Below are 22,375 nucleotides of genomic sequence, written 5' to 3'. Positions count from 1 at the left end.
CCAGTCATACATACATATATACATACATGCATACATCCATTCATCCATCCATACATACATTCATCCATCCATTCATACATACATATATTTGTCAATTCATATATACATGCATACCTACATCCACACATACATATATTCATCCATTCATACATACAGTCATCCATCCATCATCCATCCCTACGCACGTACATCCATACATACATTCATCCATCATCCATCCATTCATACATACATCCATTCATCCATTCATCCATCCATCCATTCATACATACATACGTCCATCCAGTCATACATCCATTCATCCATCCCTGCATCCATCATCCATCCATCCATTCATACATACATGCATACATTAATCTCTACATGCATTCATCCATCCAAACATACATACATTCATCCATTCATACATACATTCATACATACATGCATACATACATTCATCCATTCATCCATCCATACATACATTCATCCATCCATTCATACATACATATATTCGTCCATTCATATATACATGCATACCTACATCCACACATACATACATTCATCCACTCGTACATACAGGCATCCATCCATCCATCCATTCATACATACATACATTCATCCATTCATACATGCATACTTCATACATACATATATTCATACATATGTATATGTATACAGTCATTCATCCATTCATACATACATCCATTCATTCATCCCTGCATCCAACATCCATCCATTCATGCATACATACATACATTCATTCATTCATACATCATCCATCCATCTCACTCCCCATCTCATATAATACTCCCAGACACACCAGAAAAAAAATCTCTTCATTTTTGTTGCTTCGCTCCCTGAATTGATTGACCTCATGTCTTTTCTCCTCTCATCGTCCTCCCTCCGTCTGTCATCCTCTCATCGTCCTCCCTCCGTCTGTCATCCTCTCATTGTTCTCCCTCCGTCTGTCATCCTCTCATCACCCACGTGTGAAGTTAAACTTTCTCTCATTCTGAGCGGTGTTCCCCAGGGCTCCTTCACGGGACCCTGGCTTTTTTTTTTCTTTTTTTTTTTTTTTTTGATTAATTCCTTTTTTAGTCTCTCACTTAGATTTCACTTATAAACATCCAAATCTGCCGTGATATTTGATTTTCAAACATCTGCCGCTCCTCTAATGAATCCTGAACTCCTTCATCTGCCTCTGTCCATGGTGCTGATGATGAAGATCTCTCCAGAGACTCCGGATCAGACCTGTTTAATTACCCATGAGCCAATGCCACGCTCTCAATCAGGACTTTAGGAGATTCTGCACTGTAAAAAAAAATCTCAATCTGAGCAAGTTCTTTAAAGGTGCTGTAGGCAGGATTTTGCTAGTCAATGCTAATTTTTCTGTGTTTTCTTTGGATTAAATGTTAGAGTATCCATTGATAATCCTTTAGGAGTGTAGCATAACTGCACTACCGCGAGGGCGCAGTGTTTCCATCTGTCTCTGTTCTGAGCTGAAAAGGAATCTCGTCAGCTCCAGGTATCTTTGACCAATCACAAGAGCCCCTGAGGCTCTAACCGTGATTGGTCGAGGGGCGTTCGTCGCACGTTCTTGTGGGAGGGGCTTACCTTGCATAAGGGCGTGATGTCAGAGAAAACAGGACAGGATTGGCTGTGCTGGGTTTCAAATCGCCATCTTAGATGGGTCAAATTGCCATCTTGCTTAGGTAACCCTAAGCAAGATGGCGGAGATGCGGAATCCTGCCTACAGCACCTTTAAACTTGTTTTGAGTGAAAATGTCTCAATTTACTGGATTTAAGATAAATGTACTTAAATTATATATTTCAGAAAAACAGAAAGACTTGATTTAAGAGAAGTTCTCTGCAATCAAGACATTTTTCACTTCTTCTATTGGTGGATTTTTTTTTCTTAAATTAAGATGATTTTACTTTGAAATAAATAAAAAAAATCTAAAAAAAAACATAAAATATAAAAACAAAACAAAATAGAAAATATAAATATAAAAATATATTAAAAAATATACAATATAAAACATAAAAATCACCCTGAATAACAATCTTCTGTACTATTATTCCACGTTATTGGTGGAGTTTTTATCTGTAGAATTTTTCATTAATTTTCCAGATTTTTATTTATTTATTTATTTTGCTTCACTTTTTAATACAGACTTCAATCTTTCAAGGCTCAGTTTGTTGTTGGAGTTTGTCAAAAGGCCGCAGACTGATTGCCGTCTAGGGCTCGCAACGCCACAACACCTGGGCATTTTGCCAACAACCTCACCCATTCTTATGTTGTGATTCAATAATGTAACATATCATGGTATTGCGATATATCTTGTTCTATTGTATTATTATATATTATTATAGTGTATTATTATTATTATTATTATTATTGTTCTGTTGGCAGATTTATTTTACTTATTTCAAAGTAAAATAAAAAAAATCTGCCAAGAGAAAATAAAAATTGTAGAATTTTTTTTTTTTATCTCAAAGTAAAGGCATCTTAATCACACAAAAAAAATCCACCAATAGAAGAAGGTAAAACTGTCTTGATTCCAGAGAACTTCTCTTCAATCAAGTCTTTCTATCTTGATGAAATGTAATATTTAAGTGAGTTTATCTTAAATTAATTAAAAGGAGTCTTTCACTCAGAACTAGTTTTAAAAACTTGCTCTGATATAGATTTTTTGCAGTGTGTTGGGTTATTTTGAACCATTCTAATGCCTCTAAAATCCATTTAAACATGTTAAATTAGACCTGAGACTGCATCAGTAGCAATAAATATATGAAGTATTGTCATTTTTTGTGTAAAAACCTTCAAATTTAATGTTAAAACAATTAGATTGAGGACAGTTTTACTAGTATTGAGTCTCCTGAGGGTTTACACTGCAAAAAATTCAAAATCTGAACAAGTTTTTAAACTTGTTTTTGAATGAAAATGTCTCATTTTACTGGATTTAAGATAAATTCACTTAATTATATTTCAAGATAGAAAGACTTGTTTTAAGAGAAGTTCTCTGAAATCAAGACAGTTTTACCTTCTTCTATTGGCTTCTTCTATAATTTCTCTGAAAGCTTTTTTATTATTATTATTTTATTTATTTAACTTTTATTTAGCCAGGAAAGTCCCATTGAGAATAAAAACCTCTTTTTCAAGGGAGTCCTCTGGGTTAAAGTGTTACAAATTGAATATTTTATGACTAATAATAAATTATTACACATCAGTACACTGTAAAAAAATAATGTGCCCCAAATTCAAGATATTGGCAGTAAAGGAAGTGAGATGAGACTTTTTGACTGAAAACAAGATGAATGAACTTGATAAGATTGTTTTTCAAGTTTTTGCAGTGTACTGGAAATAAACAGGCCATGACTCAGTAGTTTTCTTAGCATAGCGGTTAGCATACACCGGAATTTCCATTCATAAAGCAGGAAACCTGCTTATTTAATGAAATAAAATCTTCAATAATTGTTGATTAAACACAAGACGAACAATATACGCCGTAAAAAGGGTCACCTAATATAAGATATAACACTATATAAAAGAAAATTAGTGTTAAAACTAGTCAATTTTACTGAAAAAGAGATCTGAATAGAATAATTTCAAATCAAGAAATAAGTCTCTCTGTCTCAAATTGATCTGAAATCAAGTGAGGTGAGACTTTTTGACTGAAAACAAGATGAATCAACTTGTTGAATTTTTGCAGTTTTTATGATGGCTTAACATAACATAAAATGATACAGAGACACCTGCTGGACAAAAATGGTGGAACTGACCTTGAATGTTTGTGTTCTGCTCGTTCTCCGCAGGTGACTACGTCCTGATGACGGTGTTCTTCGACCTGAGCCGGCGGATGGGCTACTTCACCATCCAGACCTACATCCCCTGCATCCTGACCGTGGTGCTGTCCTGGGTCTCCTTCTGGATCAAGAGCGACGCCACGCCGGCCCGCACGGCGCTAGGTGAGACCGCCACGCCTCCTCCGTGACCCTCCCCGACCCCCCGACCCGATGAGATGACAGCGAAACCACACGTAGTTCTGTGTTTTATATTCAGTCAGTGAAATGTTGCTCAGTTTCATTTATTCCAGCAAGTTGTGTTGTGCTAACTGTTAGCATGTCAATGGGTTTTCCCATAGACGTTAGCATGAAGCGAGCATGACTGTTGTGATTTACTATGTTTTACAGCGTCTCCTCCGTGAGGAAAGCAGAATTCAGCCTTTGCAGGATTCATCTGACAGTCAGGAGACATTTCTCTGCTCTACACAGTTTATTTCAGAGTAGAGCAGAGTAGAAGCTGCAGCTGTTTCTAAGGATCTCTGATCAGATTTTTAAAAAAAACGTCCAATAGGGATACTCCAAAAAAAAAGGCAGATACTTCCACCGGTCCATCGCTACCGTGAACCCGTTCTTGTTTCCTTGTTTCCTTTCTGTTTTTGTTGACATTTTGTTTTGTTTTTCTCTGCATGCCTCCACTCCTCGCTATGCTTTGCTTTGCATGCCGCCGCCGCCATTAGTTCATTTTCTTTCCTCTGGATGATGGTGGACGTTTTGAATCCTGTCGGAGGTGAGTTTTTAAAGGACTTCATGACCGTTTTCACCCATTCATTATTTATTTTTTTTCCCATTTCTCATTTTACCATCTTTCACTTTTTTAAAAAGCGCCCCGACCCGGCTCTTGCTGTACAAACTCTCCACCAAACATTCACACAACCTTTCATTTCCGTTACACTGAAGGTCATTTGAAAGAATAAATCTTGGTGGACAGTTTGAATTTTGGCAGATTTGGTTCAGTGTGAAGAGTGAATCGTTTATTTTTTTTCTTTGGAGGATAAAAAGTGGATTTATGGCTGAAAAATTAGACATTTGGAAGAAAATAAGTGTTAAAATTAAGGTTTTGGTGAAGAAATGGAAGAAAATGTTCAATGATTGTTGATTGAATACAAGAAAAACAACATACACTGTAAAAAAAAAAAAAAAGTGGCCCAAATACAAGATATCAACTGTAAAGAAAATGACTGTTAAAAATGAGGGGTGAAACGAGTATATTTTACTGAAGATGAATGAAGATAATTCGACTTGGGAAGATTTACAGTTTTTACAGTGTAAGTCTTCATTTTTGTTTGCTATGAGTTGTTGGAAAAGAAAGACTGCACTCTTTAATGAGATGATGTAGCAGCTCACAGCATAGCATTATGGGTAACGGCTTTCTCAGCAAGATGATTTCAACGACGTAATTGTTGGTTTTTCAGAAACTGATTAGTGATGAGAAGAAACCATCCATACACTTCAAAAAGTCACATTTTTATCAAGATCAGAGCTTGTTTTGAGTGAAAATGTAAGTAAAGTAAGTGAATTTATCTTAAAGGTGCATTAAGGAGTTTTACAACCTTAAAAATACTTATTTTCCACCCTAAATATGTTACACATTTTTAATGATGTGTACAATGTGCCCTGACATACTCATTACAAGTACCTCTAACAGCGCTAAATTGTCACTTGAAAGTTGCAGTGCCGGTCCGGCACCAGAATTTTTTGGGGGAGAATTTGAAAGGAATGACGTAATGCACGCTCCGGCTGGATAGGTTTCATTTTGTCCACCATTACTCCGCCAGATGCTTAGTGAGCAACAACTGTGCAGGATCTTCCAGAAAGTAAGAAAAGACCGGCTTCTAGCACTGCCACAACTCCAGCACAGACTCCACCAGGTAAAAGAAACCTAAATCTTACTTGAGCACTACTAAACGAGTGAAGACGGAGTTCTCCTCTTCCGTGCATGCGAGCCACAGGGACGAGTTTTTCACTAAGCTGCATTACGCCCAAGGCCTGCAGGGGGCGCTGTTTCGCATAAAACGTGCAAACTCCTTAAGGCACCTTTAAATAAAGTAAAATTGGACATTTTAACATAAATCAAGTGATTAAAAAAAACTTTCTCATTTTTTGATTTTTTTGCTGGTTCTCAAGTAGAAGATGCCCAAATTGAATCCAAGCAGCCACACCGGTTGAATATACACTGCAAAAACTGCAAAAACTCTAAATCTTACCAAGTTCATTCATTTTGTTTTCAGTCAAAAAGTCTTGTCTCACTTGATTTCAGATCAATTTAAGACAGAGAGACTTATTTCTTGATTTAAAATTCTTATATCCAGATCTCTCAGTAAAATTTTGTAGTTTTAACACTCATTTTATTTACTTTACTTTTGATATCTTGTATTTGGGCCACATTTTGTTTTACAGTGAAGCCTCAGACGTTTGGTAGAACAGACCAGATGTTGATCCACCAAACTGAAAACTGAAAATTGAGGCTGAAATGAACAAAAAGTAAAAATTTGGCCTGTAGCGACCGAGCCTTTTGTCATGCAAAATGTTAGTTGTCCTTTAAAATTGCATGTGAAATTGTAAAATCCAGCTTTGGAGGAAGGTTTAGATCAGTCAGGATGGTCTATCCAGATGTTTGAGGTTTGTACGACGCGCATGAGGTGAATTCGCGAGCCATCCATAGCTCATTAGGATGAATTGGCGAGCCATGGATCGCTCATACTGCACTAATACTCAGCTGTATTAATCTTTAGCTACTAACCGATACATAGTGCTAATGCCTCTACAGACTGATACCTAATACCGATACCCATACTGACCGATGCCTAGTACCAACACCCATACTGACTGATACCTACTACTGATACCCATACTGACTGATACCTACTACTGATACCCATACTGACTGATACCTACTACTGATACTCAAACTGACTGATACCTAGTACCGATACCTAGTGCCGATACCCATACTGAGCGATACCTAATACCGATACCTTTACTGACCGATGCCTAGTACCGATACCCATACTGACTGATACCTAGTACCGATACCTAGTGCCAATACCCATACTGAATGATACCTAGTGCCGATACCTTTACTGACCGATGCCTAGTACCGATACCCATACTGACTGATACCTAGTACCGATACCTAGTGCCAATACCCATACTGAATGATACCTAGTACCGATACCTTTACTGACTGATACCGAGTAAGGATACCCATACTGGCCGATACCTAGTAATAACTGTACTAACCTTTAGCTACTGACTGATACCTAGTACCGATACCCGTACTGATACTGATACCCTAGTTCTGAAAACTGTACTAACCTGTAGCTACTGACTGATACCTAGTACCGAGACCCATACAGGCCGATACGTAGTACTGATAACTGTACTAACTTTAAGCTACTGACCGATACCTAGTACCAATAGCCATCCTGGTGATCCATTCATCTCTCATTAGCATGAATTGGCGAGCCATCCACCAGATCCTTGATCTTTGACCATAGTCAATCTAAGCAACTCAAAAGCACCACACCCCACCCCTCCGACCCCTTCCCCGACCTCCACCCCGGTGCGGAGGCAGCCGGCGCTCTAATCCCTCTCGCTCGGCCCCTCCCGCCCTCCACCGGTCGGCCAATATCACAGAAGGTCACCTGGAACGTCTGGACAGTAATAAAGACTCATATTGGATTTCCAACGATGTCTGGTCCTCAGCTTCAACAATAAAGTTCCTCCTTCAGCAATCATCCAGGGTGATTTCTCCAGAGTATCAGACTTATTTAATCAGCCGGTTGAACTTCATCTGGGTTTTAATTTCTTTCCTGTCGCAGTCGAGCTAAAGTACCTTAAGTTTAGCTTTTAACCAGCTGAGTCCATGATGCGTCGACGGACCAGAGACTGGCGGTTCAGATAAACCGCCAGTCTCAGATAAATCGCCGTCCAGACTTTTCTGTCTCCTTCGGCGGAAACGTCTTCAATCCGTCCCGAGAGCTGAAAGGAAGCAGGGAGATAAGAAGGAGCAGGGACGGAAGGAGAAAGAGGACTGGAAGGAAGGCTGACGTGTTCCCGGGCGGCGTTTTCCAAAGAGCTGTCCGTCAGCAGACGCCTCTCCCGGCGGCGGCGGGGCTCTAGGTTGATTCCCATCAGAGCACAGATGGATCCCGACAGAGATACAGAACAGAACCAAGAACAGAAAGCACCCACCGGTTGGAGCCAGTAACTTTCAGCACAACATTATTCAGGAAAAAGGAACATCATGTCCTGTCCCACTGGTCGTGTTGGATCATCCTGAAAGACGATACTTTCAGGTTTTTCCATCAGAGATCAAAGATTCTCATGCATAAAGCCAGAAATTATTCAAATGTCCCTCTCGTGGCCAGAGTGAGAATAACAGGGGAAATGAAGGGAGGACATGGAACTTGTTGGAGCCCAGGACTTCTGTCCGGCCGACTCCACCCGGTTCTTTGATTCTATGCTTGGTATGAAAAACGCCAAAACGACTGGCTTCAAATTATTACCATTTATTTAAGTATAGCCAGATGTAATGCTCAGCGCTGGACCTTACAGGGAAAGATACGAAGTATTTCGCCCCGAAAGGATCCTGATCGTTGATGAGACAGAGTTTTTATTCCATGTTCTTCTGGGCTGGGCCTGCCCCGACAGATAGGTTGGACTTTGTTCGCAATTGGACAATTGGTGTTGATGTCAGCTGCCAACCAAGCGCTGACATCCTTATTGAGTACGTTTGGAACACTAGTGTGTGTGTGTGTGTGTGTGTTGATATCTCCGGAACATGTGGGTATGTTTACACTTTAACAGAATATCTTATAGACTAAGTGTACTTGTCTCAGGAACAAGTGTCACAACGGCCTGATGTGCAGTTGATACAATTGTCCCATAGTAGTAGTGCTAATTAAAGTATATCCCTAACAAACTCATTAATTGCGATTCAGACCACAATTAATCGTGATTAATGTCATCATTTATGAACTTGTAATAAGCACAAAATTAATGCACAAAAGTGTCTCAATGAGTGACTCATTTCTAAAGTTGAGACGGTTCCAAACAGGAAGTGAGACGGATTCAATCAGGAAGTGGGGACTGATCCAATCAGGAAGCGGAGAAGGATCCAAACAGGAAGTGTCTATAGATCCAATCAGGAAGCCGTGACAAAGCCAAACAGGAAGTGGAGACGGATCCAAACAGAAAGTGGAGACAGATCCAATCAGGAAGTGGATACAGATCCAATCAGGAAGCGGAGAAGGATCCAAACAGGAAGTGGAGATGGATCCAAACAGGAAACGGAGACAGATCCAGTCAGGAAGTGGGGACGGATCCAAACAGGGTCCTCACTCAGTATCACTCACTACAGCCGTCCTCACTCAATATCAGTGATTTTCAACAAGTCCCGCAGATTTCCTTACATTACCCCTCCCCCTCCTCCTCCTGATGGAAACTCCGGGACTCTTCATCACTGTCAACGGTTCCTCCGTCGGGGGATGAAGCCACCGAGAGGAGGATCAATCACCGAGTATCAGCGTCTAAACTGACTGACAATGTGGAGGGTTTTTTTTTTTTTTTTTTTTTTCCAATTACCCCCCAACCCTCAGTTTTTCCATTTTCACTGAAACAAGACACAGCCTGAGAGGACCAGGAGACAGTGTGACGTTCACTGACCTACTTGTTCATCTGAGCCAGACCTTCTAGAACCAGGCTTTCTAGAACCAAAAAGGAAGTAGAGACGGACTCAAACAGAAAGTAGAGACGGATTCAGTCAGGAAGTGGAGACGGATCCAAACAGGAAGCGGAGACAGAGACAATCAGGAAGTGAGACGGAACAAATCAGGAAGCAGAGACAGATCCAAACAGGAATTGGAGACAGATCCAAACAGGTGTTGTGACGGATCCTAACAGGAAGTGGAGATGGATCCAAACAGGAAGTGAAGACAGATCTAAACAGGAAGTGGAGACGGATTGCATCAGGAAGCAGAGACTAACCCAAACAGGAAGCGGAGATGGATCCAAACAGGAAGTGGAGACGGAGTCAATCAGGAAGTGGAAACAGATCCAATCAGGAAGTGGAGTCCGCTCCAAACAGGAAGTGGAGTCGGATCCAAACAGAAAGTGGAGACGGATCCAAACAGGAAGTACAGACGGACCTGGCAAGACTGATGGAACCAGAACCAGTGGATGGATTTATGGCTCTGGATTCTATAGATCTACAGCTGTTCTCATTGAGTGTCAGTGATTTTCAACAAGTCCCGCAGGTTTCCATCCATTCACCCCCCTCCTGATGGAAACACCGGGACTCTTTATCACTGTCACCGGTTCCCCCGTTATGGGAAGAAGTCACCGAGAGGAGGATCAATCACTGAGAGCACCAGTGTCTAAACCGGCTGACAGTGTGGAGATTTTTAGCGTTTTTTTCCGAACTGTCACGTTACCGAGTGTCAGTTTCCCACATCTTGCTGCAGTCGCCTGAACGCAGCGGCTCTCTGGTGGAGGAGAAGTGGTGAACCAGGGTGGAGCCGGTGTTTTGGATTAACTGGTCTCCGTGTTAACTGGTGGCTTGGTTTATTTCACTTCCTGTGTTAGATAAAAACCAGATGCTACAGGAAGTCGGTCACCAACTAACAAGGAGACCAGGTGATTTGTAACACCGTATTGACTGCTTCCTCAGAGGTTTTAGCAACGGAAAACACACACACACACACACACACACACACACACACACACACACACACACACACACACACACACACACACACACACACACAGCAGTCAAAGGACACGTAGCAGTATTTTGAAGCTCTTCTCTGGGGACGACGCGCAAATTAACGCACCAGATGAAAACTCATAACCAATAATAAGATTGTCAGAGGTCAGGAAGTGACGGACTGACTCCACTAACGAGGCTGACGTCTCTGATAGAGTCATGTAACAATCGTCTAATCTAGGAGACTGCTTTCAGAAACAGCTGATTTCAGGACCCCAGAAATCCAAGAGAAGGAAGGAACACTAGCCGTGAAGACAGGAGCTCACACTCAGAGGAGGCTTTACAGAACCAGACTTTCTAGACCCAGCCTCAGACGTTGTAGAACCAGACTTCCTAGAACCAGGCTCAGAGGAGGCTTTCTAGAGCCAGGCTTTCTGGAACCAGACTTTCCAGAACCAGATTTTCTAGACCCAGCCTCAGACTTTGTAGAGCCAGACTCAGAGGAGACTTTCTAGACCCAGACTTTCTCGAACCAGATTCAGACTTTCTAGAACCAGCCTCAGACTTTGTAGAACCAGACTCAGGCGAGACTTTGTAGAACCAGACTTTCTAGAACCAGGCTTTCTCGAAGCACATTCAGACGTTCTAGATTCAGACTCAGGTGAGACTTTGTCGAACCAGACTTTCTTGTCCCAGACTTTATAGAACCAGACTAAGAGGAGACTTTGTAGAACAAGACTCACACTTTATAGGACTAGACTCAGAGGAGACTTTTTAGAACCAGACTTCTTAGAACCAGGCTCAGAGGAGACTTTCTAGAACCAGACATTTTCTAGACCCAGCCTCAGATTTTCTAGAACCAGACTGAGATTTTCTAGAACAAGATTCAGAGGAGACTTTGCAGAACCAGACTTTCTAGAACCTCCGTCTGGAATCGGGCAGAGTCGCCCGGCGTTTCCACGGAGACTCGTCTCTGGATCTTTCCGTCTGGGGCCTCCTGCTCTGTTGACCCTCCCGTTAATCCAATCAGACGGAGTTCGCCACCGCGTTGTGACCTCAATCATTGCATATTCATTACAAAACATCGTCTCCATTAGCATAAGCAAACACGCCCGTCGCTGCGACCACCGTGGGCTCCCCCGTACGCCTCCCTTCATCTGGAAGCAAACCTTCCCGAGTTCTGCTGTCAGAACGAATCCAGCGCAGAGCATTACTGGTATATAGTGACGGGAAGCAGACGGGATTCTGGGATGCGTTCGGACATGTTTACAGTAAACACCGATCGTTTACAGAAGACGATCTCTCGCTCCACGTCCCTTCTGATTACATCATTTCGTCTCCGGAATCCAACCGGCAACGGGGAAGAAGGAGGAGGAGGAGGACGTCTAGACGAGCCGCAGACCAGAGGAGGCAGCTGGAAATAAACGGCAGCAGCCCGTCGCCATGGCAACCGGCGGAGGAAACAAGAGCAATGAAAGAGGAAGGAGGGGAAGTGTGTATGTGTGTGTGTGTGTGTGCGTGTGTGAATTATCGGTGCCCCCACCGGGCCTCGCTGTCACCGGGTTCGTCTCTCCCTGAACACCATGTTCTGCTGGGAAGTCCTTTCCTCGACGCCATCAACGCTAATCACGGAGGAAGGAACGGTTTACCGGTTCAGGGAGGAGGCCGGACTGGAGGAAGTGTTAGAACCTGGGTTCCGCCGTACGGCGGCGTCAGGAGACAGCCGGACTGATGGGGGTTAAGGTGACGACCGCCGGGAGGGAAGAGATGAAGGATGAAGGGATGAACTGAGAGCACGTTTTCAAAAGACAAGTACGAACCTTCAGCTGCTGGCTGGTACCTAGCACAATACCAGTACTAACTTTAAGGTACTCGCTGATCTTGAGTACCAATGCCTGCACCGATACCCATACGGACCGATGCCTAGTACTGATACCCAAACTCACCAATACCTTGTACCAATACCTAGTACCAATACACATATTGACTGATACCAAGTACCGATACCTAGTACCGATACCCATACTGACCGATGCCTAGTACCGATATCCAAACTCACCAATACCTTGTACCGATACCTAGTATCGAAACCCATACTGACTGATACAAGTACCGATACCCATACTGACAATATCTAGTACTGATGCCCATACTGACTGATACCAAGTACCGATACCCATACTGGCCAATACCTAGTACCGATGCCTAGTACCGATACCCACACTGACCAATACCTAGTACCAATACCCATACTGACCGATACCAAGTACCAATACCCATACTGACTGATACCAGGTACCGATACTTATACTGACTGATACCTAGTACCGATACTCATACTGACTGATACCTAGTACCGATATCCATACTGACAGATACCTAGTGCCGATACCCATACTGACCGATACCTAGTACCGATACCAATGCTAACACCTAGTAGTGATACCAAGTACTGATACCCATACTGACCAATACCTAGTACCAATACAAAGTACTAGTACCCATACTGACCAGTACCTAGTACCGATACCCATACTGACTAATACCTTGTACTGATACTAAGTACCGATACCCAAACTGACCAATACCTAGTACCAATACCAAATACTGATACCCATACTGACCAATATCTAGTACCGATACCTAGCACCGATATCCATACTGACTGATATCAAGTACACATACCCATACTGACCGATGCCTAGTACCAATACCTAGTACTGATACCTAGTACCGATTCCCATACTGACTGATACTTAGCACCAATACCTAGTGCCGCTACCTAGTACCAATACCCATACTGACTGATACCTAGTACTGATACCCATACTGACTGATGCCTAGTACTGATACCCATACTGACTGATATGTAGTGCCGATACCCATACTGATACCTAGTACCAATACTTAGTACCAATACCCATACTGACCGTTACCTAGTACTGATACCCATGCTAATACCTATTACTGATACCAAGTACTGATCAGTGTTGTTTTCGTTAACGATGAGGACGACGAAAATATTTCGTCAACGCCCCTTTTTTCCGTGACTAAAACGAGACGTGACGAGCTAAAAATATCTCTTTAAAAGACGGAAATGTGACGAGACGTATCTGTTGTTTTCGTTAACGAGACGAGATGAGACGAAAATGTCGGTATTTTGACTTTCAAAATAAATGAAAACAAATGCGATTCCTCCAGCCAGTTCACGCAGATCGGCTGCTTTACTCTGAAAATATCAGCAATTCTCGAGCTGCTTCCTGCATGCCTGCACTGCATGCGCCGGCGCACTAGAGAGCGTGGCAGCAACTTTCGCCGGGGCTCGGCGGGAGGAAAAGATGCAGCGATTTATGGATGTACTTTAATCAGAATCCAGCAGAAAATAAAACAGAATGCCTCGTAGTGGGAGACGGAGGATCTAATCCAACTGTTGACTGTTTGTTCTTACTGTGAAACTGCAATAGGAGCCCACCACTAATTAGTGAAGAGTTTTCCCCAAATACCTAATAAATCTTTACTTTTTCTTGTTCTTTTCTTTTTTAAAAATAATCCAGGTGTTGTCTTATTTTGAAGAAATGTATTTTCACTCTTGTTTAAAATTAGTATAAAGAAAATTCAGGTAAGGAATACTTACAAAGTTTATTAAACTCAAGTTATATTTGTCATTTCAGTTTTGAAGTGTTTCATACCATCAAGTTTACCCAAGGAATTAATTTAGTTTATTTCAGTTGTTGTAATGGTAGTATTTTCCTCATAACCATCTTAATATTGGTGTTATCTCTCCTCCAAAAGTAATAACAGGCAGTTACTCTGACCAGTTCAAATCAGTAACATAGAAACATAACAGACCAGTTTTAAGAAAAGATCTCAGCCTTTATATCAGTATGGACATTATAAAAATAGCCTGAAAGTATCAGCAAAACTCCTATTAGTCCTCTCATTCTGTCTGCAGTGCTCATATAAGCACTGCATTGAGGTTGTAAAGTATCAAACTAGTCCAGTTATTATTTAATTCACAAGGAATCAATGTGTTATGATGGTTTTGTGCCATTTAAGTATATTTTATTATGTTTGTTTGGTTTAGAATTTCCTTTGTCTGTCTTTTTTCTCATGTACTATTGTTTCAGCCTTTTTTTAATGACTAAAACTTGACTAAAACCCGTTTGGTTTTCGTCGACTAAAACTAGACTAAAACTAAGAAGTGTTGAAATGACTAAAACTAGACTAAAACTAATGAGCATTTCGTCCAAAAGACTAAGACTAAAACTAAATCAAAGCAGGCTGCCAAAAACAACACTGGTACTGATACCCATACTGACATATACCTAGTAGCATTGCAAAGTACTAATATCCATACTGACCGATACCTAGTACCGATACCCATACTGACCGGTACCTAGCACTGAGACCCATAATGGCTTTTACCTATTATCAACACTGCCTACCAATACCAGTATTAATACCACTTAAATTGATCTTATTTGGATTGATTCCTGTTGCCTGGAGCTGCTGAACTGGCTCAGTTTTTTTTTCACCTCATTACATCATCAGTGACATCACCGGTGACATCACCCCTCTCCCCTCCAGGCATCACCACGGTGCTGACCATGACCACCCTGAGCACGGTGGCCCGGACCTCGCTGCCCCGGGTGTCGTACGTCACGGCCATGGACCTGTTCGTCACCGTCTGCTTCCTGTTTGTCTTTGCCGCCATGATGGAGTACGCCATGCTCAACTACTACTCCTACTCCTGCAGCGGCCGCCGCCCGCCGCCCGCCCGCCACCGCATGGTCAGTACCGGGTGCTAGCTAACGGGGGCTAGCACGCTAACAGATGCTGCTGGGCCAAAACATGCCAGGATGCTAACGGACGCTAGTGTGCTAATAGATGCTGGCATATGCTAGTGCAGTAAATCATGCTAGAATGTAAGGCGTGCTATAAAGATGCGACAATGCTAGCATGCTTAAAAGATGCTACAGTCGTAAAATATGCTAGTGTGCTAAAATATGCTACCGTGCTAAAATAGGCTGGAATGCAAAGAGACGCTGATAGATGCTAGCGCACTGACGAATGCTAGCGTGCTAAAAGATGCTGCTGTGCCAGAGTAATAATGTATGCTAACGGACACTCGTGTGCTAACAGGTGCTAATAGATGATGTCAAATGCTAGTGCACTAAAAGATGCTAATATGCTGACGGATGCTAGTGTGCTAAAAGATGCTAATATGCTGACGGATACCAGCATGCTAAAATATGCTACTGTGTTAGTATGCTGTTGGATGCTTGTCTGCTAACAGATGCTACCATGCTAAAATATGCTAGCATACTAATAGATGCTAACATGCTCGAAGATGCTGACGGATGCTATTGGTGCTAATGGATGCTAGCGTGCTAACAGATTCTCCCTTGTTAAAAGATGCTGGTATGCTAACAGATGCTAACATATGCTAGCTACAGTCGCAGTGATGCGTTCAGGTACCGTTAGATTTCCCGTTTGTTCCTGAAATTTCTGTAGGAAAAGTGAACGTCGGTCTTTCAAAGATGCAAACATAAAAAATGTTTTAAAAATAATAAATAATAATTCTTTATTAATAATAAATTAACACTAAACAACAGGAAAAATGGGCAAAACAATCACAAATTGTTGACAAAATACCCCTAAAACTGAGAAAAGACACAAAATAAACAAAAAGAAGCGAGAAATGAAGTAGAAAATGGAGAAAATGAAGAATAACAAGACAAAAACATAATAAAACAACTCAGGGTTTACAAAAACACATCAAACACAAACAGTTTACAAAGAGACAATAAACACATGACAGTCAGTAGGTGTTGTCGGTTAGATTCCCGTGGACTTAAAGCTCCCGGGTTTCAAAATCACACTGAATGGAAGTGAATGAGGAGAAGCTGGTTTCCACGGCGACCAGGGCTCCAGCGGGGCGATGCATTCAGGTACATCCCGCCATTCAGGACGCCCTCAATACAGCCTCCATCGCATGTTTACTGACTTCAGGAGGAAAACATCAACAATGTTTACAAAATCCTGTTATTGTGGGCCTTTTTTTTTCTTTATGTGTTTTTCTTGTCTGTGCTTTATTTATTTATTTATTTATTTATTTATTTATTTATTTATTTATTTATTTATTTATTGGAGTTGGGATTGCTTTGGTTTATTTGTTGTATTTCTGTTATTTTTATTTTAAATTTTTTTAAGGGGGCTTTTTTGTTTGTTTTTTTTGTTTGTTTTTTTTGCATACTCTTTATTCAGCTTTTGCTTTAATACATTAAAAAATTCTGTTTCAATGTTTTCTGCTTCCAGCTGACAGTGTTTAGATTCTCTTTCTTAGTTTGCCTCTTTTTTTTGTAGTTTTATTCTCATTTTTCTTCATTTTAATCACCATCAATCTCTTTCTTTAATGGTTGTAGCTGATTTACTCTCCTTTATCACCATTCTGAGTTATTTTGTCTCCTTTTATGATTGTTTTGTGATTTTTTTTTCTTGCTTTTACAATCTTCTTTGCAGCAATTTTTGGTTATACAGACAACATTTTTCACTATGTCATCTCATAATCATTTCTTTCCTTTGTTTATTGTTGTTTAGTCTCATTTTTGTTTGCTTTGATTCATTCTGTATTGTTTTCTTATTCTTTTGTCTCCTTTTTTGGTTATTTTGAGTCACTGTGTTCCTCTTTAATCTCCATTTTGCATTATTTACTGTCATTTATTTTAATTTTTCTTTCCATATCTGCATTGTTTTCAATTGTATTATTTCTATATTGTATTTTTTTTTTGTTTGGGCCAAAAAAAAGCAAAAATAGATAACTTTTAATATATTAGAATAGTAATAGTAATCGATAATTTAGCTGATAATTTTTTTCTTTAACTGTTTTTATTTTTTTTTCATTTTAATTGAGAAAATATTTATAGTTGTGTCTTTTTTTTACTCTTAAACTTTTTTTACTGTAAAAATTTTTTCTTTTTTTTTTACTCTGAACATTTTTTTTCTTTTTTGTGCTTAAACCTTGTTTTTTTAAGTCTTAAACTTTGTGTTTTTTTTTACTCTTAAACTTTTTGTTGTTTTTGTTTTATTTACTCATTTTTTTACTCTTACATTTCTTTGTTGTTTTTTACACTTCAACTTTTTGGGCTTTTTTTGTTTTTTACTCTTAAAGTTTTTGTTTTTGTTTTGTTTTGTTCTTTTGCTTTTAGACTTTTTTTAACCCTTAAACTTTTTTTGTTTTGTTTTTTTTACAGTTAAACTTTTTTGTTTTTGTACGCGTAAACATTTTGTTTTTTGTTTTTTTACTCTTAAACTTTTTGTTTTTTGTTTTTTTACTTTCAATTTTTTTTAATAATTTTTTTACTCTTAAACATTTTCACATTCTTAAACTTTTTGATCCATTTATTCATTTATTTATTTTTTCCACAAAATGAAAGTCACCTCAACTCCTAATGTGAAAACCCGTTTGCTCCCCTCCAGGCCTACTCCTCCTTCGGCCCCACCCCCCTCCTCCTCCGCCACGCCCCCACTACCACCACCACCACAACCACCGCCGCCTCCTCCTCCTCCTCGCTCTGGCTCCACCCCTCCGACCCGGACCCCGCCCCCTCCTGGCCGGGGGGCGGGGCCTTGGCGGCCTGCCTGGACGGGAAGGACTGCGCGTCGTTCTTCTGCTGCCACCGGGAGTGCCGTGGCGGCGGCTGGCGGCGCGGCCGCATCCACCTGGACTTCGGCGAGTTGGACGCCTACGCCCGCGTCTTCTTCCCCACCTCCTTCCTGCTCTTCAACATCGTGTACTGGGTGGGCTACCTCTACCTCTGAGGCCCCGCCCACTCCGCGGAGGAGGAGGAGGAGGGGGCGGGGCCAGGCCGTCAGTGCCTTCTTTCAGAACGGTTTCCCTCCGTTTCTTCTTCTTCTTCTTCTTCTTCTTCTTCTTCTTCTTCTTCTTCTTCTTCTTCTTCTTCTTCTTCTTCTTCTTACCTCGTCCCAGACTTTTCACCTGGTAGCACGTTAGCTTTAGCTGTACCATAGAAAACACTCCCTTTTTCAAAAAGTGTTCATGTTTCTTCTTCTTCTGAGGATTAGTTGTTCTTCGGTTGTTTCAATTGTTAAATATGGGATGGGGGCAGGGCTTGGGAGAAAGGGGCGGGGCTTGTGGTTTGTCTTGTAAAAATCTGGCTGTTTTTGTATTGTTTTATTTAGTTTAATTTTTAGAAATCTATTTTTGTTTTTTGTTTTCAATTTTAGTTTTAAAAATATGGTTCCATTATTAAAAATTTAATTTATTTTATTTTGAAAAATCTGTTACCTTTTTTTTTATTTTAATGTATTTATTTTTTCATTTTATTTTTAAAAATAATTTATTTTATTTCAGAAAATCTGCTTCCTTTGTTTTATTTTAAATTTTTAAATTTTAATTAATTAATTATTAATTAATTTATTTATTGGTCTGATCTGGTCTATTCCAGTCTGATCCGGTTGAATCCAGTCTCATCCAGTCTAATTCAGTTCCAACAAGTCTAATCGTGTCTATTCTTAATCCGGTCTAATCCAATCTGATCCGGTTTTACCCAGTTTAATCCAGTCTTATCTGGTTTAATCTGGTCTACTCTGGTTTGATCCGGTTGAATCCAGTCTCATCCAGTGTAATCCAGTTCAAACCAGTCTAATCCGGTCTATTCCTGATCTGGTCTAATCTGGTTTATTCCTAATCTGGTTTTAATCCAGTGTAATCCGGTTAGTTCTGGTCTGAGATCCATATTTTCTTTGACAAACTTTTCAAGTGTTTTCATGGACTTTCAATTTTTTAGAGTTTGATACTTTGGGAAACTTTACCTGGAGGACAATTTAAACCAACGAAGAAGAAGCATGAAGTTTGAAAACCTCCTCCTGCCGTCAATCCCCCCTTTTTCCCAGAGTATCAAACTGAAACTCCAAAGACTTTCCGGACCGTATTTTCTGGACTAGAGGAGAAACGAGAAATTCTGACAGGAATAAGTTTAACGATGGATATTTGATCATTTTTAGATGTCTTTATTCCCGGAAAAATAGACACAAATGGAAAAATAACAAAAGTCGCTTGATCAGCTAAAAACAGCCATTGGCGACAGAATTTCAATAATTGGCACCATTTTTTGTCCAACATTCCTATTTTTTAGAATATTATTTGAAGCTATTATAATTTTCTTTTTTACATTTTTATTATTATTGTCAGTATATTAATTTTTTTAATTTTACTTTTCCTTTATTTTTATTTTTTTATTTTTTGTTTATTTTTTTATTTTTCATTTCATTTATTTTCAGTCTATTTTTTTCTATTCATTTTTAATTTTATTTTTCATTGTATTTAGTTTTATAAATTATTTTATTTAGTATTTAATTTTTGTATTTCACTTTTATATTTTTTTCATTAAATGTGTTGACAGGCTTGACTTTTCACTGTAAGAGATTTTATAGAGACTTGCAACCGATACGATCCATCACACGATCAATTACTCTTCCTGAACAGCATCCAGGCACGCTGCCTCATTCAGTTTCCACATTTTCTTATGTTTACAAGTAAACAACAAAAAATAAACAACAGAGAGACGACTGTTGACAAACAGGGGCGGAAGCCAGCTGCTCCTCTAGTCCAGAGAATACGGTAGAAACCATGAAAATGACGGATTAGAACGATTCCAGCTGGGAATTATGGGAGATCAAAACTCTGAAGCACATTTAGAATAGGAACACACACACACACACACACACACACACACACACACACACACACACGCGCGCGCGCGCGTGCGCGCGCCTTGAAAAATGGATGAACCGGGATTTCCGCTGATGACTCTTGATGGATTTTCCCTCATGGCCTCCATCAGGCATGGAATATTGATGCACACACACACACACACACACACACACACACACACACACACACACACACACACGTAAAAAATTCAAAACACACATTGTGACATTTTAGTTGACTTTTACTCTCGATGCTGTTTTTTTGTGGTTTGTTTTGTAGAACAATCGACTCCTCCCCCTCCCCCATCCTCACACACACACACACACACACACACACACACACACACACACTGCCCTGCTGTTTGTATGATGTTTGTATGTTCATAGGGTTCCTGACAGGTTCAGCCGGCTCCTCATGAATATTCATGAGCTCCAGCAGGAGGCCGACGCCCGCTAATGACTCCGCCCCCCCCCCCAGCCTCATTAGCATAAAGCTTACCAGGATTAAGTCATTCTGAAAATCAGGATTAATTACGTTATCTTTTCAGTACGTCATGATTAATCACATTATTGAATTAATTATGATTAATCACATTATTTCTTTAGTTTAATATGATTAATCACATTATTTATTGAATTAAATATGATTAATTGCATTATTTCCTTAGATTATTATGATTAATTACTTTATTTGTTTAGTTAATTATGATTTATTGCATTATTTCTTCAGTACATCATGATTAACCACATTATGTGTTTAATTATGATTCATTCCATTGATTTTTAAGTTTATTGAGGTAAATTACTTTATTTATGTAGTTTTCTATGATTAATCTAAGTATTTCTTCAGTTTATTATGATGAATTGCCTTTATTTAGTTTATTATGATAAATCACATTATTTCTTTAGTTAATCATGATTAATTGCATTATTTCCATGGTTAAACGTTACTAAACGTATCACTCATTGAGTTTATTGTGATTAATCACGTTTTTTCCCATAGTGAATCACAGTTAATTGCATTATTTTTTGTAATAACAATTAGTCACACTTCTTTAAATGATCACAATTAACATTTCCACAGTTAATCATGATTTACCACATTATTTATTTTAACTACAATTTATCATATTTAGTTAATCATAATTAATCATGTCACTGCTTTAATCAGACTTAATCATATTTTTTCTGTAATCATGATTAATTGCATTATTTAGTTTATTATGATTAATCATATTTTTTCTGCACTTAATCACAGTTAATTGCATTATTTTTTTAATTGCAATTCAATCTTTTGTTTAGCATGACTAAATTTTATTATTTCCATAATTAACTGTGATTAATCTCATTAATAAATCAATCATTAATTTGTATGATTTCTTTAGTTTGTCACAGTTAATAGCATTTCCACAGTTAATCATGATTAACCACATTATTTCTTTAATCACAATTTATCATATTTACTTCAACATAATTAATCACACTTACTTAATCACACTAAATCACATTATTTCTTTAATTAATCATCTACTTAACCACAAGTTATGTCATTTCTTGATTACTTGCATCATTTTTTTTGTTTATCACGATTAATCACATTATTTCTTTAGTCACAATTAATCTCACTGTTTCTAATTGCCTCATTTCTTTAGTTAATCATAATTAATTGCATTATTTCTTTAGTTAATCATGATTCACTGCATTACCTCCCTCATTAGTATAACTCTGAGGGTAATTACCCATCATCCACTGAGGCAGCCGGCTGAACCGAGCAGTAAACCTGCTACACTTTATAAGTGTCTAAGTCTCAAAACAAACAAACAAACAAACAAACAATCACTCTTTTCTACGTCTTGATGAAAGAATCACCGTGTTTATAAAGCCCTTTCACAATAAGAGCGCTGATCCAGGACCAGGGTCCTGTTTACACAACATTTCAATTTAAAAGATTCATTTTTAAAAATTGCGATTAATTTCATTTCTTTAATCGCAGTTATTTGCATTGTTTCCTCAGTTAATCGTGATTAATCAGCTTGATTTGAAAAAGTTTTTCTACAGTTTAGTTCAATGTAGAGTTTTCGAAAACTTCTCCACAGTCTTGTTCTT

General features: G+C 39.4%; 1 protein-coding gene across 1 annotated transcript in view; it reads left to right on the top strand.

The window, feature by feature from the left end:
- Positions 1 to 18,355, top strand: part of LOC115383599 (gamma-aminobutyric acid receptor subunit gamma-3-like) — a 73,648-nt gene extending 55,293 nt beyond the window's left edge. Inside the window, exons 8-11 of the mRNA XM_030085732.1 lie at positions 3,799 to 3,951; positions 15,122 to 15,328; positions 16,461 to 16,497; positions 18,070 to 18,355. Of these exons, the coding sequence (XP_029941592.1) occupies positions 3,799 to 3,951; positions 15,122 to 15,328; positions 16,461 to 16,497; positions 18,070 to 18,355 (683 nt within the window). The remainder of the gene's footprint in view (positions 1 to 3,798; positions 3,952 to 15,121; positions 15,329 to 16,460; positions 16,498 to 18,069) is intronic.
- Positions 18,356 to 22,375: the final 4,020 nt, after the last annotated feature.

Source organism: Salarias fasciatus (assembly GCF_902148845.1).
Source record: "Salarias fasciatus chromosome 23 unlocalized genomic scaffold, fSalaFa1.1 super_scaffold_20, whole genome shotgun sequence".
NCBI lineage: Eukaryota > Metazoa > Chordata > Actinopteri > Blenniiformes > Blenniidae > Salarias > Salarias fasciatus.
This window is presented reverse-complemented; position numbering and strand designations above follow the sequence as displayed.